Source organism: Cupressus sempervirens, chromosome 8 (assembly GCF_028749045.1).
Source record: "Cupressus sempervirens isolate cs-2001-9-10 chromosome 8, ASM2874904v1, whole genome shotgun sequence".
Classification (NCBI taxonomy): domain Eukaryota; kingdom Viridiplantae; phylum Streptophyta; class Pinopsida; order Cupressales; family Cupressaceae; genus Cupressus; species Cupressus sempervirens.
In genome coordinates, this window is record NC_143125.1 from 474716753 (window position 1) to 474735538 (window position 18786).

Sequence of the window (18786 nt, forward strand, 5' to 3'; positions counted from 1 at the left end):
TTTGTTATTTAAATTCTGTTTTTGTAGTCTTACTAACCTGGCTTCTATTGACATTGATGTTGTTGCCACTCAACTATTATAGTTGGAAATATTTGAACTTTCAAAGTCATTAAATAAATTAGTAGTAAAGTAACAATAATTTATATGATCAGGGTCAAGTGCTGGATTGTTTGAGTTTATAGTTAGGTAGCTAGTTTATCTAGGATATCATGATAATCTAGGTTGCATATGAAGTATCTGACATATTCTTAAATTTATTTACTTTGATTTCTTCTTTCAAATGAACGGTGTTGAATGACGGAATGAGACTCAGATATAAGCTTTCTTTGACCCTTGAAAGCTCTATTATGTGTTCTGGCATCTGTAGTTGACTACTGAAACTTTATAGCAAAGAAAATATGTAGCTGATTTATTTAATCTAATGTGCACCATTTCAGAGTTTTTTATTTGTTCTATAATTTTTTATGCAGTTGCATCATTTATTTGACGTGTTATGGTTGAGGAGGGGGTTGTAGCTAAGTTTTTGTTAAGCTGGCTAATCAAGTCAACCTTTTTTTGCAGGTTCATTTCCCAATTTTTTTGTGTGGTACCTTTGTGGGCTATAACAAGTGCCAGAGCACTTTCTAGATCTTATTGTTGAGGCAACACTTATTTTGTATGCTAAGAGGGCTGCAATGAAATTTGCAGAAGAGCTGGTCCATCCTGAAAAAGTTGGATATTCAGGTGATCAAAATGGTTGGAAGGACAAGTCTGGGATGAACATTGAAAATGTGAAAGAAGATGCCTCTAACCAAAGTCTAGATAACAATAAATTCTCTTATGTTGAGGATGATGATCAAGAAGAAAATTTGATAGATGATTCTCCCCATGACATCTGTCTCACTCCTCATAGGTGTTTAAGTACAGTTGTTAAAGCTCAAGGGAATGTGAACAATAACGCAATTGACCACTTAGAAGATGGCATGGAAGTCAATAATTCAGAAATTGAAGGGACTCCAGGTGTGGACAATGGGGGGATGGTGCTCAGAAATAGGAGAGAACAAACTTATAGTAACAGAAGAATAGAGGAAGCGCTTTCTTTATATGAGCAAGAACTTTTGGAAGATGATGAGGAAGATGACAGGGACTGGTTACCTTTTCGACGATTTACCGTCCAGAAAAAGTGGTTCTGCACCAATTGTACTATGCCTAATTTTGATGATTCAATCTGTTGTGATGTATGACCTGTCATCCTAGATATTTTTGATTTCAAGAGGCTTAAAAATTTCAATATTACTTGCTTGTATCAACAAGAATTTATGGGGCTTTGCCCAGTTTTGTCTTTGTGCTTTACATGCATATATTGATTGTTGAGAAAAAAATAATTATTCTATCTGTTGAAGCTATGTGGAGAACATCGGAACTTTGAACTCATACCGTCAAAAATGTTGGAAAAATTTGAGGCGCCTAGGGAGAGGCTAGAAGGTAATGCAATCCCTTTGTTTGTAAATCTATGCTATTAATATCAGCTTCTGTAAAATAATCACGTTGATGCAGTGCTAACTGTATGTGTAATTCTATGCATACTTACCTGTGTATTTATAATTCTTCATTTCAAGAACCTCTAACTACTATAATTAGTATGTAGAAGTATACTATCAGTAGATTGAATTTAATTATCATAGTTGTGCTATTGCTATAAAGTCCTTTTATCCTGCCCTTTTGCCAATGCACACAATCCTTTGCTTGCATGCATTTCCCCTTGACTTATTTGTTGATCATGTGATCACATTTCCTTCAGTGTTAGGGAGCTGGTATTCAAAATGTCATATCTCATATGTATTTGTTTGATATATGTAAATATGTGCTTATGTATATTTTATTGAGATTAATGAAATGAATCCATAAGTAAACAAATGTTAAAATCCACAATCAGATAGAGAATACAAATATGTGGTGCTATGCTGAATGAAATAAACACGTGGAAAATGTTTATATGAAATTGGATGATTCGTTGGGAGGTACTGGATTTATACATTTGCTAGACGTTGCATAAGGTAATCTGATATATAGAGGTACTAACCCTAATGGATATATTACAAGCTACCCAAAGATATTTGACAAGATGAGTGATCTGTTGAACTAATCAAAATGCATTTTACTTTCTAATGCTCCTGTAAGGTACATGTACATTTACTATAAGTTACCTGAAGATATATGACATCATCAGTAATTAAGTAAACTTGTTAAAATGCCTTTTACTTTCTGACACATCCTCAAGACACAACTTAAAGGGTGAAATGAAGGTGTCATTAATAGGTTGAAGCTTCCAAGGGGGCCTTGCCTCTCCATCCTAATGACTGCTCATGAAAGTTGGAACATCACTTGCAACGTGACGAGCTTCACCTCGGTAAGGAAACTGATGGACGTGTCAGCCATCTGATCGTTGGTTAATGGAAATCTGATATAACACTGTTGTTTTGAGGGGAAATAATTAGCTACTTTTGTTAAAATCCAAGTTTTTGTAGCAACTACAAAACCTTGTTGACTCCAGTGTTGCATTTACTACCCCTTTATATTCTTTCTTGTGATAGATGACAGTTTATATTCTTTCTCTATGATAGATGGCAGAGTTGCCTTATTCTTGGAAGACTGCGAATTTGGGTTAGAACCAAGGCAACAGCACACAAAATTTGAACTAGAGTTCCTCTCATCAATGTTTTCTGTTCAATCCTGATTGACCCACCCCATTGAGAGCTCATCACTGTCTTTAGAGGGCATGATATCTTTTTAAGTAGTACCCTTTATATATCTTAAGTACCCATTATATGTCTAAAATCCCCTTTATACATCTTTTTATCCTCTTGGCTGGTTCCAAATGACACTCCTTAGGCTCCTTCATTGATCTACACACAAGACAATGTGCCAAGGAAGGGCTTGTGAGAGCATTATGACTCCTCACAAGTTGCATACAGACAGTTGTTGAATGGTAGAAAATAGAGTTTTCAATTTGACTTCTGTTTAATACACGTAGAAGCTAATATTTGCATATGAAATATTTCAACAAGTGCACACTGCACATTTATGTTGTGAGATGAAGATCCCCTCATCCAACTACAAATTTTAAATATGAAGGAAATGGTGCAGTAAATTAATAAAATCTTATTGGATATAACTAGAGTCTGTCTATTAAGAGTCAAGACCATCAACTTAAATAATGATTTCACCAACATAAAGAACTGCAATCAAAATATGATTGTCCACTCCCTTTACAGACTTGTGGTCGACCTTGCATAATGGTCAAGAATCAGTCAATCTTCTTAGACAATGCTTGGTAAGACCACCCATGGTACCCAACCCATATAATGACTTCTAAAGTGTGCACTTGTTAAAATGCCTTTTACTTTCTGACACATCCTCAAGACACAACTTAAAGGGTGAAATGACTTCTAAAGTGTGCACATAAGCTTCGAGTTGGCATATTGGACAAAGCACTGTGGCTGTTCCTTGTACATCTCTTCTTGAACATCATAAAAAAATGAACACTTTAAGTTTATATACAGCTAGTGCACCTGCCAAACACTTGACTGCAGAGACACTACAAATGGATTCTTATCATTCAAAGCATAGGTTTCAATAACAAATATCTTCTCTCTGGAAATATCCCTTTACCACTACCCTGCTGCCCAAACTCGCACCCTTCAATAAAATTATTTAGGCTGCTGCCTAAACTCGTGCCTCTCAATAAAATTATCTAGAGCGAACTGATTCTGATATTTCCACTTATGTTTGAAATTGTTGTTTCCCCAAAGAAGAGTTGCCAATTTCCAATTCAAGTTTTCATCAAGGAACTGTATGCTTCTGCTATAACCTTCTCTCTTTCTTCCATGTCTTTGGTTCCTGCATAGGATTGTGTATCATGTGTATCTATCATCCTAGACTCTCAGTCACCATTCAAACATGTGGGAGTCTTATCTCGTTGTTTTCCTTAGTCTTTTCAAGCTTGTTATTTACTTTACTTAAGATGATTAAATCCTGCCTAGAATTAGGGAATTCTTTGACTTGGATTTGTCTTACATGTGTGGTCACCTTCAGCTGCTATTGTGGGGTGGCCACCTGAATGCTTACTAACAACTGGAGCTTCATTTGTTGGAAGACTACTTGATACAACTTCATGATCCCTGGAAGGATCCTTATTGTTTCCTTTAAAAGTACCTTTGAATCTAGCACAGTCACTACGCTTGTCTACATCAATAATTTTGACAGTGCTCATCTCAACGAAGATGACATTTCTTTGTATGATGATCTCTTTTTACGCCAGATCCCATAATGTCTGTGCTATCAACTACTTTGAATAGCCCACTATAATGCATTATTGGCTTTTATGATCAAGCTTCTTCCACCAAAAGCTGTAGCATATAAACCATCTTCTTGCTACATCATTTCTCAAATGTTGTCACTTTTCAGGCTTCTTTTGTACTATGCACATATTCAACAAATTTAGTACAACAGACAGATTCAGACTGAAGTCTTTGATGCACATCTTGGGCTTGGAGCATACATCATGTCATCTCAACCAAAGTTCCAGTTGTCTGCTCTTTTGCACCATATTGCTAGGGACTATAGACTATAATATGTTACTCCAGAGTACAATGCTTGATAGAAATTCTTCCAAAGTGTGTTTTATATTTCTCTTCTATTTGATATTGAACATTTACATGATGTCATGATTGTTTTTCAAGTATGGTTTTTTAACTTTGAATTAAATCAACGCAAGGAGCGTAGCCTTCACAAAATAAATTTATGGATACATGGATAACATTTAAATGTGAGCGAAAATGGAACTTGCTCTTGCAAGAGATAGGTGACTCAGTGTGTATAAGCTGGAACAAACAAGCTCAAGTTTTCTTCCATGTGACATGCTTTACCCTTCCCAAACATTTTCTGGTGATGTTTGTAAAGGTGGGATATAGATTCTGGATCCTATCCTTATGGTCCATCAACAACACTCATCTGAAATGCATGTGTCTTAAATGGTTATGTTTGTTGTTGGCCTACTTTTGAACTCGGCCAAATTCAAACATTCTTATACCTTGTTGTGCACCATGCAGTCGATTTTCATGGGAAAATTTGTTTTCAGTTATAAGAGTTATAGAACTTTACTTTTCCCACCTAAGGTCATACTTACCAAATTTCAAAATTAACTTTGGCATTTAGTGTTTCCAATTTCCTCAAAATATCGGGGTTATTTTTTAAATTTAATGAAGTTTGACTTCCATATTAGAACTCAATAAGGTTGTGACAACCTTGTCAAAACCCAATCTCCAATTTCCTTGATAACCTTTGTAAAGCTGGAGAGTTAAAGAAATAAATGGTCAAATCAAGGGCCTAGATTCACTGTGCAGTTACTCAAGTTGGAAGAAATACTAAAGCTATGACCACTGCATCAGTGCAAAAGGCAACCTTAGATTGCAAAGATTTAACTGGCCAAGATGTCAGTGGGACAAGAGTTATGTCTTATGTGGACACGTCAAGAAATCAAAGATTCTACTGTAACTTGTCATTTCACTGGAATCTTTTCAGAGGTTACAACGCCTCAAGGGAGAAGGAGAAGATGCGTATGTGACAGCTTATGTTGCATTTAATGTGGCAATAATTATCAATCTGCTAAAGCCTCCTCTTTTGTTGGAACTTCTTTTGAGCTCCAATGTCCTAGCGATAGCATAGAGAAGATGCCTGTGGCATTCACATAGTATCCAAAGTTGCGACAATTCTCATTCCATTGGAACTTGTCGTTCTAGGTGTGAAGGATTTTAGATCTAAGATAAAGTTTCAATTGATTTTATTTCTTTCAGTCTTAATGATAATTCTGATATAAGTTCACAACCTCGATCTCTTAATATGAAACAAATAAGTTTATCCTTTATTATATAGTATGATTCTGAAACTGGATTGATGAATATTCAATTTACTATGTACTTCTGTTCGATAGCTGTATTGATATATATTCAAATTACAGTGAAGACTGTTCAGTGCCTGAGATTATGTAATGTGGCATTGCTGAAAGTACTGATATTGTTTGTGATGTATATATCTTCCCAGTCAGCGATGTCCATGATTAAATATAGACTTGAATAGTCATACCCCATATAGGAACATGACTCTACATGGCTTATGCCACGTAGGGTCATGACCCTATGTGGTGTATGTTTTAATCTCAACTAAATACTAATCGATGCTCATAGTAAATAAGACCCCCATCATGTATTAGATTATCTGCGACAGGTATGAATGGATGTCGCTCAAGAGACATGTTTCATGTGATATATATCGGTCTGCCTCAACAGATCAATTGCTTTGTAAATCATATTGAAATCAGTTCACTTTATATTACACACACACACACACACACACACACACACATTTTTACATTTAAGTGCACATAATTATGCTATTTGTTATGATTTATAATTTGCTTCAATTCGACTGAAGCTATATCATTAACACTAGGGAGCCTTTTGAAGGCTCTAGATCCTCGGTGGGTGGGTTATGAATGGTGACAGATGATGATGTGGCAAAAGGAGTGGCTTCTGTAGGAACTTTTAGATGGCTTGGCAAAATGCCATGTCAGATCAAGGAGGAATGATGTCAGACAACTTAGATGCCAACTAGGACAAATGAGACAAGTTGGATGATGCCTCAGACTTCAACTGAAGCTTTTTAATCTGCTAGAGCAGTACTGAGGCTTTGAGTCGATGAAAAAGTGACACATGTCAGACATATTTGATTGTTGATGAAAGAACTTTGCAGGGACATAACTTTTGACTCTGTTATGCGACTGGGCTGAAATTTGACATGGACATGTATTGGGAGGAGTTTTTTGGATTGCTGGCAGAATCTAGTTTGGTTGGAACTCAGATTGATGCATTTTTCAGGGCTAAATTCCTTCATCTAGGTCTTCAACGTGGGCTTTTCCTGTTTTTTCAGTTATATAAAATTGGGTTTTCTTTTTATACCAAATCATAAATGCTATTAAATCAGAAAGTTGGCAATTCCTTCTGTAGGATTTTTTAAAAGATTGTAGAAGTTTTCATGTTTTTTTTAGTAGATTTGAAAATTAGCTAAAATTGCAAATTTGGTTTTCATAAAGATCTGCCAGATAAGGATTTATTTTGGTTTGTAATTAAATAGGCTTAACTTACTTGTAGTACCAGAGTAGTGGATGGATAATATAGAACAATTGATTTCATCTTTGGTGTTCATCAATTTTCTGGTTGCTTGTCACTAATGATCAATTTTTGGTTGTAATACAGTTGCATCATCTAGTAATAGAGTGGGAAGACGGCTAGGAGAGGAAGAAGAGGAGGTCTTGCATAGATGTGTAGAGACATGCATAGCCTCTAATGGCAAGTAGAAGAACTTACATAAATAATGGCAAGGCAAAGATGAGATGATTCTTATGATGTGGGCCAAGAAAGAGGAGTGGACCGACATGCAAAAGTCGAATAAGAGGAAGAACAATTAAATGAACTAAGCTTTGATGAAAAGATGGTCAAGGCATTCGAAGGGAGAAATAATTGGATTGGAATTAAAGTCTCCAACTATGATAGTAGTCTTAAACAAGAGAAGCTGATAGATTGGCTAAACAACATGGAGTAATAATTTTAATAGAACCATATGATGGAAGGGAAGAAAGTAAAATTTGCATGCACAAAGTTACAAGGGGCATGTAATGATTTGGTGGGATCATTTGCAAAGAGAATGAACCTGAAAGGGAGTGAAGAAGATAGGAAGTTGGGACAAGATAGAGAAGAAATTGAAAGAAAATTTCTGTATGTGGACCAAGTCCAATCTCTTTTTGAAGATTTCACAACTTGAAATTTTTTTGTCTATTGTAGAAGAGTATGCAATTGAATTCTTTAAATCATTCATTTGTGTGGACCCCCATAAAATTGATGAACATATGGGTACATGCAATGTTAATAGCTTGAAAGGTTTCTATCCAATATGAGTTGAGCATACATCAAGTCACTAGCTTACCAACTTACCTTAAAGGCAAAAGAAAAACAAAGTTGATAATATTTCCAAGGAATAGAGGAGTAAGAAGGGTTACATTATCCCCATCACATGGAGCTTCAAGCTACAAGAAGAAACCCGCCAAGCTCCATCAACTCAACAAAGAGGAAGATGTTCTAGAGGGGTTGAGGAAATAATGGTGGTAGAGGATGGGAAACACAACATACCTAATGGTGATAATGAGGGATCACGACTCAACAAACATATTTTGAACTAGATGCAGCTTAAGAGGAAAGGTTCAAAGTCATTGTTAATAGTGCCAATAGTAAAAATATGGTTTCCAAGGAAATGGTAGAAACATCAAACTTATGCTATGAAAACCATCCCCATCCTTATTGTATGACTTGGTTTAAAAAGGGGAATGAACTCATTGTTGATAAGAGGTGCTTAGTCAAATTTTCAGTAGGGAAGACTTATAAAGATGAAATATGGTGCAGTGTCATTCCAATGGATGTGTGACATCTCTTATTGGGAGACCATGGTAGGATGAGAGAAAGGCCATGCATGATGGACAAAAAGAATGCGTATAATTTTTGGAAAGATGACTCTAAAGTGATATTGATACCCACTCAAGGATGAAGGCAAAATTGAGAGCATGTTGATTGCGAAAGAGACAATCAAAGAAATGAAGGTAACAAGGTTTTGTAATGCATTAATGGCCCAAAGAAGAGAAGCTAAAGAAGTATCATTCAACATAAGCAGTTGAAGTACTCAAAGAATTAATTGATGTTATACTAGTTGAGTTACCTGATGGCCTACCACTAAAAATGGATATTTAACATCATATTGATCTAATTCCAGGGACATTTCTACCTAATCAAGTAACCTATAGGATGGGCCGTACCCAACATGCAAACCTTAATAAACAAGTGGTTGAACTTATAAAGAAAGGAGTTGTGAAGGAAAGAACGAGTCTATGTGTTGTACCAACATTGTTAACTCCCAAAAAGGATGGAACATTGAGGATGTGCACAAATAACAGAACCATCAATAATATCACAATCAAATATAGGTTCCCTCTGTAATGCTTGGATGACATGATAAATGCTTTTGCAAGAGCTAAATATTTTAGCAAAATTGGTCTAGGAAGTTGATACCACCAAATTTGGATTCGAAGAGACAAATGGGGGACAAATTTTCAAGTCTATGGATGGTTTATACCAGTGGATAGTGGTGCAATTTGGGTTATCTAATTCACCCAACACCTTAGTGACGCTAATGAATATTGTGTTGCAGCCTTACATTGGTAAGTTTGTGGTAGTTTATATTGATGATATATGGTTTTTAGTAAGAGAAAGTAACATCTTCAACATTGGAGGCTCATACTAGGGTTATTGAGGACGAAGAAACTCTATGCAAATTTGAAGAAGTGTCGGTTCATATGGGATATTCTAGTATTTTTTGGGTTTTGTCATCTTTGCAGATGGTGTTAAAATGGATGCAAAAAGGGTTAGTGCAATCTTGGAATGACTTAACCCACGTAGGATAACAAAGGTAAGGAGTTTCTATGAGTTGGCTACTTTCTACAAGAAGTTTTATCAAAATTTTAGTAGTATTGTAGCACCCATAACATATTGCATCAAAGGAACAGAATTTGTGTGGATTACAGAAGTTGAGGAAAGTTTCAAGTATCTCAAGAAGAAGGTTATAGAAATTATTTGAGGTAGAATGTGATGCCTCACATGTGGGCATTGGAGTTGTACTTTGTCAAGAAGGTAAACTCATAGCTTTTTTTTATTGAATAGTCGAATGATTCATGGAAAAATTATTCAACTTATGATGTAGAATTCTATGCAATTGTACAAAGTTTGAGACGTTGGAGGCATTATCTAGTTCCAGGGACTTTGTGTTGTTTACAAATATATTGCGTTAAAGTATCTAAACATACAAAGGAAGTTGAAATGCAGACATGCAAAATGAGTTTCCTTTTTGTAGGCTACACCTTTGTTTTGAAACACAAGTTAGGGAAACAAAACCAAGTTGTAGTTGCCTTGAGTAGGCGCATTATATTGTTGATCACCATAAAAAACGAGATAGTTGGCTTTGACTCAATCAAGGATTTATATGAATTTGATAATTTTTAGGGAGGTTATGGATCAATTGGGAAACCCAATTGCCAAAAACTTGGATCATGTTCAAGGTGAGTATTTTATGCATTCAAAGGGAAGAAATCTTGCATTCCAGTTGGTTCTATGAGAGAATATAGAGAATTTCAATGTAGTGGTTTGGTTGGACATTTTAGAAAGGATAAAACAATAGCCTCAATAGAAGATAAGTGGTATTGGCCAAATTTGAAAAGAGACATAAGCAGGCATGTGACAAAATGTTGGATTTGTTAAGCGAGTAAAGAACATTCACAAAATACAGGGTTGTGCATGCCACTAATTGTACCTATTGAATCATGGACAAATTTGAGCATGGTCTTGAAGAAGCACACCTGAAGAATGCTGAGAGAGACTGAGACTTCCTGACCAGGCAATAGAACCTCCCACGAATCTCATAGTAGACGGGACAATGGAAAATGAAATGCGTCTCTATCTCAACCTCCACCATGTCACATAGCTGATCAATTGGGTCCCCTTTGTCAATGTGGTGATCTATTTGTATGTGGAGTTGATGCGACCCCACCCTAAAGGACCCCAAAGAAATACGAAGCACATGAGACCAACACAGAGGAAGTTAGCATGGGCTCAGAATGACCCTACCCTGTATGACCATAAACTGCTCGAAGTAGAAAGTCATCCTCGACCAAATCCCCCCTGGGGGGTCAACCCAAGTGGTACGTATATACTATCTATAGATATACATTTTGATATGCCTGTTCAACTCTTGCCTAGGAGGGAGAAGATGAGCAAGGGCATCCAATGAGTATTGAAAGAGAGGGAGATGGTCAATGTCAATCCCTATAGTCCTCAGAAAGGAAGCAACTTGAGCATACTAGCAACGAGCCAGAACAGTGGAGTCACTAGCTGTGATCGCCTTTGAGGAGCGATAAGCCATGTAAGAGTATTTATGATGACCCTTAATCGAGTCTGCAAAGCATTGAAGACGTCGGATGGACCAAACGAGGTCAAAAATGGTACCGAACCTGAAAGGGTGAGCCCTGAACCCGAGCAAAATGATGCTGAGGGGGTAGACTGGTGGTACCTGATGATGTGTTTGAGGGGGAGAGTCTAGACCTTTTCCATTGAAGCCCAATCAGATGCTAACAAAGAGGGCCCCCAAACCACCGAACCATAAAGAATTGTTGGTCTGACCAAGGTATCATAGAGGAACATAGCATAAGTTTAACTATAAAAAAATTGGTCCTTGTAGGATTCTCTAGAAAATGAATGATAATGTTTACAAGGTAGATTTACCAGCCACTCTTGCTATTTCCCTTGTGTTTAATGTTTCTGATTTGTATGCATTTTATGGTGGAGAGATGATGATGACAATGAAGGAGAAGTGGCTTAGCAGGGTATAATTCTGAATAGGAAAAGAGAATATATTGCATAGATTTTAGATAAGAAAGCTATTCATGCTCGACAAGGAGCGTACAATAGATACTTGGTACAATGGGAATGTTTGGCGCCGAAAGAGAGTACATGGATTATAGAGTGGGATTTGAAGTTTTATAAGATTAAGTGGCATTAGTTTGAGGTTAGGAACTTGGCAGAGCTGTGTTCTTTTCAACCAGAGGAGAATCGTGCAAGAGCTTTGTAGAGTGATAACTTTTGACTCCATTATCTAACTGCATTCAAATTTGATGTGGACATGTATTTTGAGGAGTTGATTGGACTGCCGATTGAACCTAGTTTCGTTGGACCTTGGATCAATGCATTTTTCACGGTCCTATTCCTTCATGTAGGGCCTTAGAATAGGCTTTTCTGCTTTTTTAATAGTTTCTAGGAAGTTTCTCAATTTATTCCAAAAATTACTGTTGAAGTATAATAGCTATGGTAAGATATTTGAAGCTTTCACATACCTGATCATGATATCATAATTAAGAACCAAGTATATTGTTGAATCTGTTCTGGCAGATTATCAGTGACTTTTGGTAATCATTTCAATGTTCTCATTGAATCAGATAAGTGTGATTATATCCTCTCAGATTGGCGATCTCACAAGCAAAATTGTTGATAAGAACAAGTGACAACTAAACCCTGATTAATGATTACTAAGTCTGAATTGATGCATGTTAAGAGACATGTCCTGAATGGACATGTCTCCACCGTGTGGAGACTTGTCCATTCATGGACATGTCCGTGCATAGAAATATATATATGACTAAACCAATCTGCCAAATAGATATTGAAATCCATCAATTTTTAATTCTAGAACAGATTGGCCATTACCAGTAATAATCTGACTTACAAATATTCAGTGATTATTAACATAATATTTGTATCACAGTCATAGTAGACATAAGAGCAAATTTTATAATTTCGGATCTTAATTCTGCAGATAAGAGATCAGAGATTTCTCATCAAACAATTCTGAAAGCATAAATACTTACATACCATAATCTAATATAAATTTAATTATACATTCACAATTATAATTGGTTCTTAATTAGGAAGTTGGCAGTTAATGCCATTTTTTTTTTGGATTCTTAGAAGTTTTCATGTTTTTTGGAGTAGATTTGAAAATTACCTAAATTGGCAAAGTTTGGATTTTACAAAAATCTGCCAAATAAGGAAAACTTTTGGCTTAATTTCTCTTGTAGTTGCTTATCACCATCACTAATGGCGAATTTTTGGTTGTAATTTGGTTACATCAATAGGAATACTATAAAGCATATATCTTAAGTTTAGCATAAAATCTTCACCTGATTTTTACAAATTTTAAGGGAAATTTTGTACAAGCTTTTCAAAGTTGAAGCTTGAAGCTAAAAATTTCTAATTCCCTCTCTTTGAAATTGGGCCTTAAATGTTAAATAATCCTCAAGACATGTTTGATGAAGTTAAGATGTTTGTTGAGGCAGCCTAACGTTAACGATAGCAGATCTCTGCAAAGAGATCTTTTAACTTAAGAATGAATTATGATTATAATTCAATGCTGCAAAAACCAAATGAAGTCTATATGTCAGTCATGGCCATTTGAAGGTAAGTTATCAACTTATCCATCATGCTTTTTTCTGCCAAACAAAATTGAAAAAAAGGTACAAAATCCTGATTGCTGAGTGTGTGTTGACTATACCACATTGCTGATGTGGTATTCACGCTTGGACTGATGTAATTTAATGGTTTCCTTGGTGTAATTAACAAAAAATTGGTCAGTGATGTCAAGACATGTTTTGGCCAACTCACTTTATACGGAAATTTATTACCACATCTCTTATATATGTTTGGAACCAGTTAGAACGTGCCATGTGTAACTACCATGTGTCAAACTACAAACTGTTAAATTAACTATTGCCTCTTTGTCAAACTTTCACCAGACCATTATATGTAAGTCATTTTCTCGATGCCTTATCGAATAATGTGTGCAAGGTGTCTCAAATCCAATATGCCTCTCCATTTTGTGTATACGGGCGTGGTTGGTTGGACTCTGCTTGGCTCCACTCACCAAAATGGCATCATGAATTTCAATTTTGTGTGCATTTAGTCGCTGAACTCTCCCCATTCCATCTGATGAGCATCAGCTTATTGGTTGGGGGGAGGTGGGGGTGGTTGAATAAGTTTATGACAATTTTACACCTTTTCAAAACTTAAAAACCAGTATAATATTAATTGCACAAGATTTAACAATCACTCTAGTGGGAGAAAAACATGACAAAATTTTGCTTAATACAAACTTAGGAAGAGAGACCAATTTCTTCTACAGAGAAGCACCAACCTTTCTCTTCACAAGTCTTCTCAATATCCCTTTTCAAATCTACTCAAAACTTCTTACAAATCTGTAATATCCCCCTTGTTGCAATGGAGTTTAATATTACGCCATGATAGAATTAAAATATGAAATAAATAAGTAATAGGATAAATAATAAAATATGAACTGTTCAAAATATAAAATATACATTCCATTCCTTATATAACATTTTAAATATTAATATTGTAATGTATAATCATTAATATTAATAATTTAATAATGTAACATACAATTATTTTTTGATAGGAATATTGTAACATACAAACTATTAATATTGTAAGATATTATAAGTTACATATTAATATAGAACCATTTAAACAGAAGTATTGTAATATATCATAATAAAATATATTTATTTTAATATATTAAAGTGAATTAAATAATATTATTTTATTTTATTTTTTAATGCCAATCACCTGATTGGTAGTCATTAGTCTAAGACCATAATAAGTAATTGATATTTATTAACTTCGATTTGGAAGAGATATCTGTCTTTCCATAAGGCATCAATTCTGATATATATTGCGATCAATTCCCATTACAAAATCACCATGGACTTCACTTGCTAGTTTCCCTTTCTCATCACCGCTTAGTAAAGAAGTAAAATAACCAGTACTTATCACTTTGTCAAAAGAATATTAGGAATTGATCAGGATTGTCCTCTTTAGACTTTATATTATTGCTGAAATAAAGGGATCTGACCAGCATTATAAGAATCACTTGGTTATAGTAAACATCAGGCAGTATAAAATATTTACTATTTAACAAAGAAAACCTCAGGTTAAAGTAAGTCAGAACATATATTGACACAGCAACGCCTATCTGTATCTTTATCTTACTGTAAACAAGTATACATATCTTTCTTATTAGAAATGTGCAAACATACTAGTGAACAAATATAAATAGAAGATAGACATTTAACATATACAGCCATATGAATATTTAATTCAAGTCTATGATTTCATATGGCTGTATTAAAAAAGGAGATTATTATATAGATGGGGACTATTAAAGGGATTCATGAATTTAGTGGATTAGAGAATTATCGTTTATATCTCAAGAATAGGAAAAATATCAAATGTATATGTTGTTGCAAATGAAATATGTTTTTGATTGCATGCTATTTCTATGATGGACAGTCATGCATTAAATACAACTGTATCATAGCAGTACAAATAAATATTGTCATCTTAATCAGGCTCTGTGTATTTCAATTGATATTTTGATGTTGTAGGGCATATTCATCAGCCTCCCACAATTAAATTATGTAGGAATGAGTGACATAGATAAAGTACTATGCATATCTATACTTTAACTGCATGAAGTTTATTACCTCACATGATAAGGTAAGGCCTGTGGAGGAATGGACTGTGCTACATCATGCAAAGGCACTAGGTAAAGCCTGCAGTGGAATGGACATGTGCCACATCATACAAAGGTACTAGATAAGGCCCACAGTAGAACAGGCATGGGCTACATCATACAAAGGTACTATCTAGCGAGGTTTAATCCACATTGATGGAGGAAAAGTTACAAAAAGGTGGAATGGGTGAGGCCCACTAGGTATGCCAACCTTGTGAAGCGTGGGGCCATGGGGGATAGAGTTCCGCTCTTGTGCCTAGGGTGGGGCTAGGGTACCTTTTGTAATTTTTCGAACCTCCTTTAGGAAAGCAAATTCTACACATTACATGCTGTTATGGATAGGAACTCTCTTTATCAAGTTATAAATGTACAAGACAGACTATATCATGTTAACAATAAATGTAGTCTATGAAAGCATATTTGTGCTCTTGTATCTTTTTAGTGTTGCAGGACTCTAATCAGGTTTTACCTTGTAAAAAGTTATCATTAGTGCTAAAATTATATCACTAACCATCTTACAGTTCTTAACCATCTTACAGTTCTTATTTTAATGGAAATTGTGGCAATCCCAAAAAGGGGACATTACGAAACCTGCTCAAGGTATCTTCTCAAATTTGCTCAAGCTCTCTTAACAAGTCTGCTTTAATCCTGCTCACAAATCTCCTTCTGATCTGCTTATAATTCTGATTTAGATGTGCTCCAATATGCTTCATAAATCTGCTCGATTATGCTTCATAAATATGCTTAATCGTGTTTCATAAATCTGCTCAATTTCTCATAGATCACCTTCACAAAATCTACCTTTAATGATCTTCTTTGTTCGCTTCATACACAATTCTGCCTTGATAAAATTTGTATTCTTTACTCCTCATGAACTCTTCTTGTGTTTGTATGATGTATCCTTTTGGTTCTACACTTTTTCTTCTTTCTCTCCACACAAATCTCACACATCTTCTAGCCAGTTCTATTCTTTTTATATCACCATGTTTTTAACGAGAGATGCATCCTTTATGAAGGGCAATGTTCTTCCAAATGGACATGACTCTTTATAAACCTTAATCAGTGTCTTTGTAATTAATCACTCCCCTTTAAAAGACTTTTAATCAGTGCTCTTTAAAATTACTGTTCTCTTGTTAATTGCTGCCTGACACATAATATTTACTGCTATATTACTTCTCAATCGCTGTGCTATTGTTGCCTTTTAATGATTGCTGCTTCTCATTATTTACTCACTGCTCCTCATTCATTACCAAATGCTCTTCATAACACAATCACAGCTTTTCTTAACATAATCTATTGTATTTTAAACATGGACTATTAATCTTTATTTATATATATCTTGGAACATATACCAAGCTGTTGTTGGTCAGCATAGACTATAGTAATTTTACTTATATGCCAAAATGTGGTTGGCTAGCAATCATTTTTCCATTGTGCATATAGGCCTATTTAAATATAGCAAATATTATTCATGAAAATGTCATATTCGGCCACCTTGATTGCTTTTTAATCTTTAATTGCCATCTCAAATGTATATTTAAGTTGGGAAGATTCTTGTAAAATATGTTTGCAATTTATGCGTGTCTTTCTTTTTTTTGAAATCATCAACAATTTCTCTTGACCTTTCCTTCTTCACTTGACAGTTTCAAATTTTTGCTAGTACCATTCCACAATCTATAACAGTAATTTTTGCTAGTTTAGATTTTTTTGTGACATTGATGACAATCAATTCCAACACCATTGCTTGTCCTATCAGCAATAGCCTGCCCTGATTTTTGTGCTTGTCTATATGTGACCTGTCACTGTGCCCGTGCATAAATTTTTGGACTCCCATCTGACTTGTTGCTTCCACCAATGTTCTATGAATGCAATCTTTCGAGGTAGTTTTGAGAGGCTACATCAGGAAATATTGATGAGAACAAAATCCTTACCATCCTGAAAGGGGAGCTGCTGAAATATCCCTTTCCAGATATCTACTAAAAGTCTTTGATATAAAACTTACAAATTTAAAACTGAACAGTGAACCAGTATTTGAAATAAATTCCAGAACTTAAATCGACTTTATAACCAGCAGATATGCATACAAGAACACTCAGAAAGGCTTGTTTAATTTCCTCCAATATTCAGAAGTACAAATATAAGCAGGAGTTAACACAAAAATAACCGTGAAATACGTTACTGTATTATATAACAGCAATACAATAACATACAACTATCCAAATGATCCAATCTTATAAATAGAAAAAATAGTCAGATTGGCAAATGTAGATGAAACTTGTAAGAAGGCTAGGTTTGCGTCCAACCTTCAAATGCTTCTTCAAGGGTTTGCGTCCTCGAAGAGATAACCAGTACCAGATCTCAGATTAATATTTGTTTTAAATATTATAATCTTCATAACTTCCCATGGTGAGCTTATTGTACCTTTATCACTTTTCCCAATGTGACGCACACTCTTTTAAGCAATGTGGGATAAAGCACCTTTTTTTTCCTTTAGTCACTTTAGTGAACATAGTACCTTTTTAAAATAAAGTGACAAGTTAAATGAACTTTAAAAGTCACTTAGCCAGTAAACCATATAATCATCGGGCATCAAAATAACTGACCAAATGAACTTGGATAAGCACGTGCAATAGCTCTTTGGAAAGCTCTCAGCAAGATGCTTCCAAACCAACACTAAATTATCAAGAATTCTGAGTTCTGTTTACTTACTAAAAATAGTAATCATCCAGACAACCTGCCAAAACTGCTCAGATGGGTCTGCAACTGGAAATGTCTAGGCCAAATCTCGAACTGAACCCCGTAAAGAACCTTTTTGCCCCCGAAACCTAGGTGAAGTGAGCTGGCAACACTGAATTATAATGTCGTAGAAAAAGGGGACATTACAGCTGCCGATAAATGAGATAGATACAAACAGGTATCCACAAATGTTGAAATATGATAAGAGTCAGGACTTTGACAAAACAGAAAATTAGCACAAGTAAAACCATGAGAAAACTTTCAGGCATCTCATTTTGTGATATCCTCTAATTAATGGATTAGAGTCCAACTATCAACAGGGTTGAATTCAATGAACTACTCACATTCCCTTACTTTACTTTACACTTTGTAAGACTTGAGAGTCGAGACGATTTTTCACAACGAATACAAATAGGCAATCAAGGATGGAAAATTATACTCTTAAAGACGGATTGCTTAAGAAACCTGAGTTGACTTATGCAAAACAAATTCTTCAACCGGAAGATCAAATTGCATTATATTCTCTCCAGATGAGCTCTAGCTATCTTTCAATTCTTCTAGAAATTTAGATTTGTAATCAGAATGTGTCCTTTGTTCACGATGTAGTTGGATTCTCTTCTTAAAATAATGTAAGAGGAGAAATTGTAGTCCAACACTGATGTATGTAGAGATTGTGGGCTTTCTTAGATATTAAAGGGCCTGTACTTTTCAAACTTAAATGCTTAAGCTTATTGAACTTATCAGATTTCCTCAATCCATATAAATGCTTTATTCTTTCTT

At 35.1% G+C, this 18786-nt stretch overlaps 1 protein-coding gene across 4 annotated transcripts in view; it reads left to right on the forward strand.

Annotated features, from left to right (window-relative positions):
• HDA15 (histone deacetylase 15) overlaps positions 1–18786 on the forward strand; it is a 229724-nt gene that overhangs the window by 23690 nt on the left and 187248 nt on the right. For all 4 annotated transcript variants that reach the window (XR_016355616.1, XR_016355615.1, XM_089798132.1 and 1 more), the window contains exons 2-3: positions 562–1217; positions 1383–1464. Coding sequence is in view for 2 of the 4 variants with exons in the window: in XM_089798132.1 (XP_089654258.1) it covers positions 675–1217; positions 1383–1464 (625 nt within the window). In the remaining 2 variants the exon portion in view is untranslated. The remainder of the gene's footprint in view (positions 1–561; positions 1218–1382; positions 1465–18786) is intronic.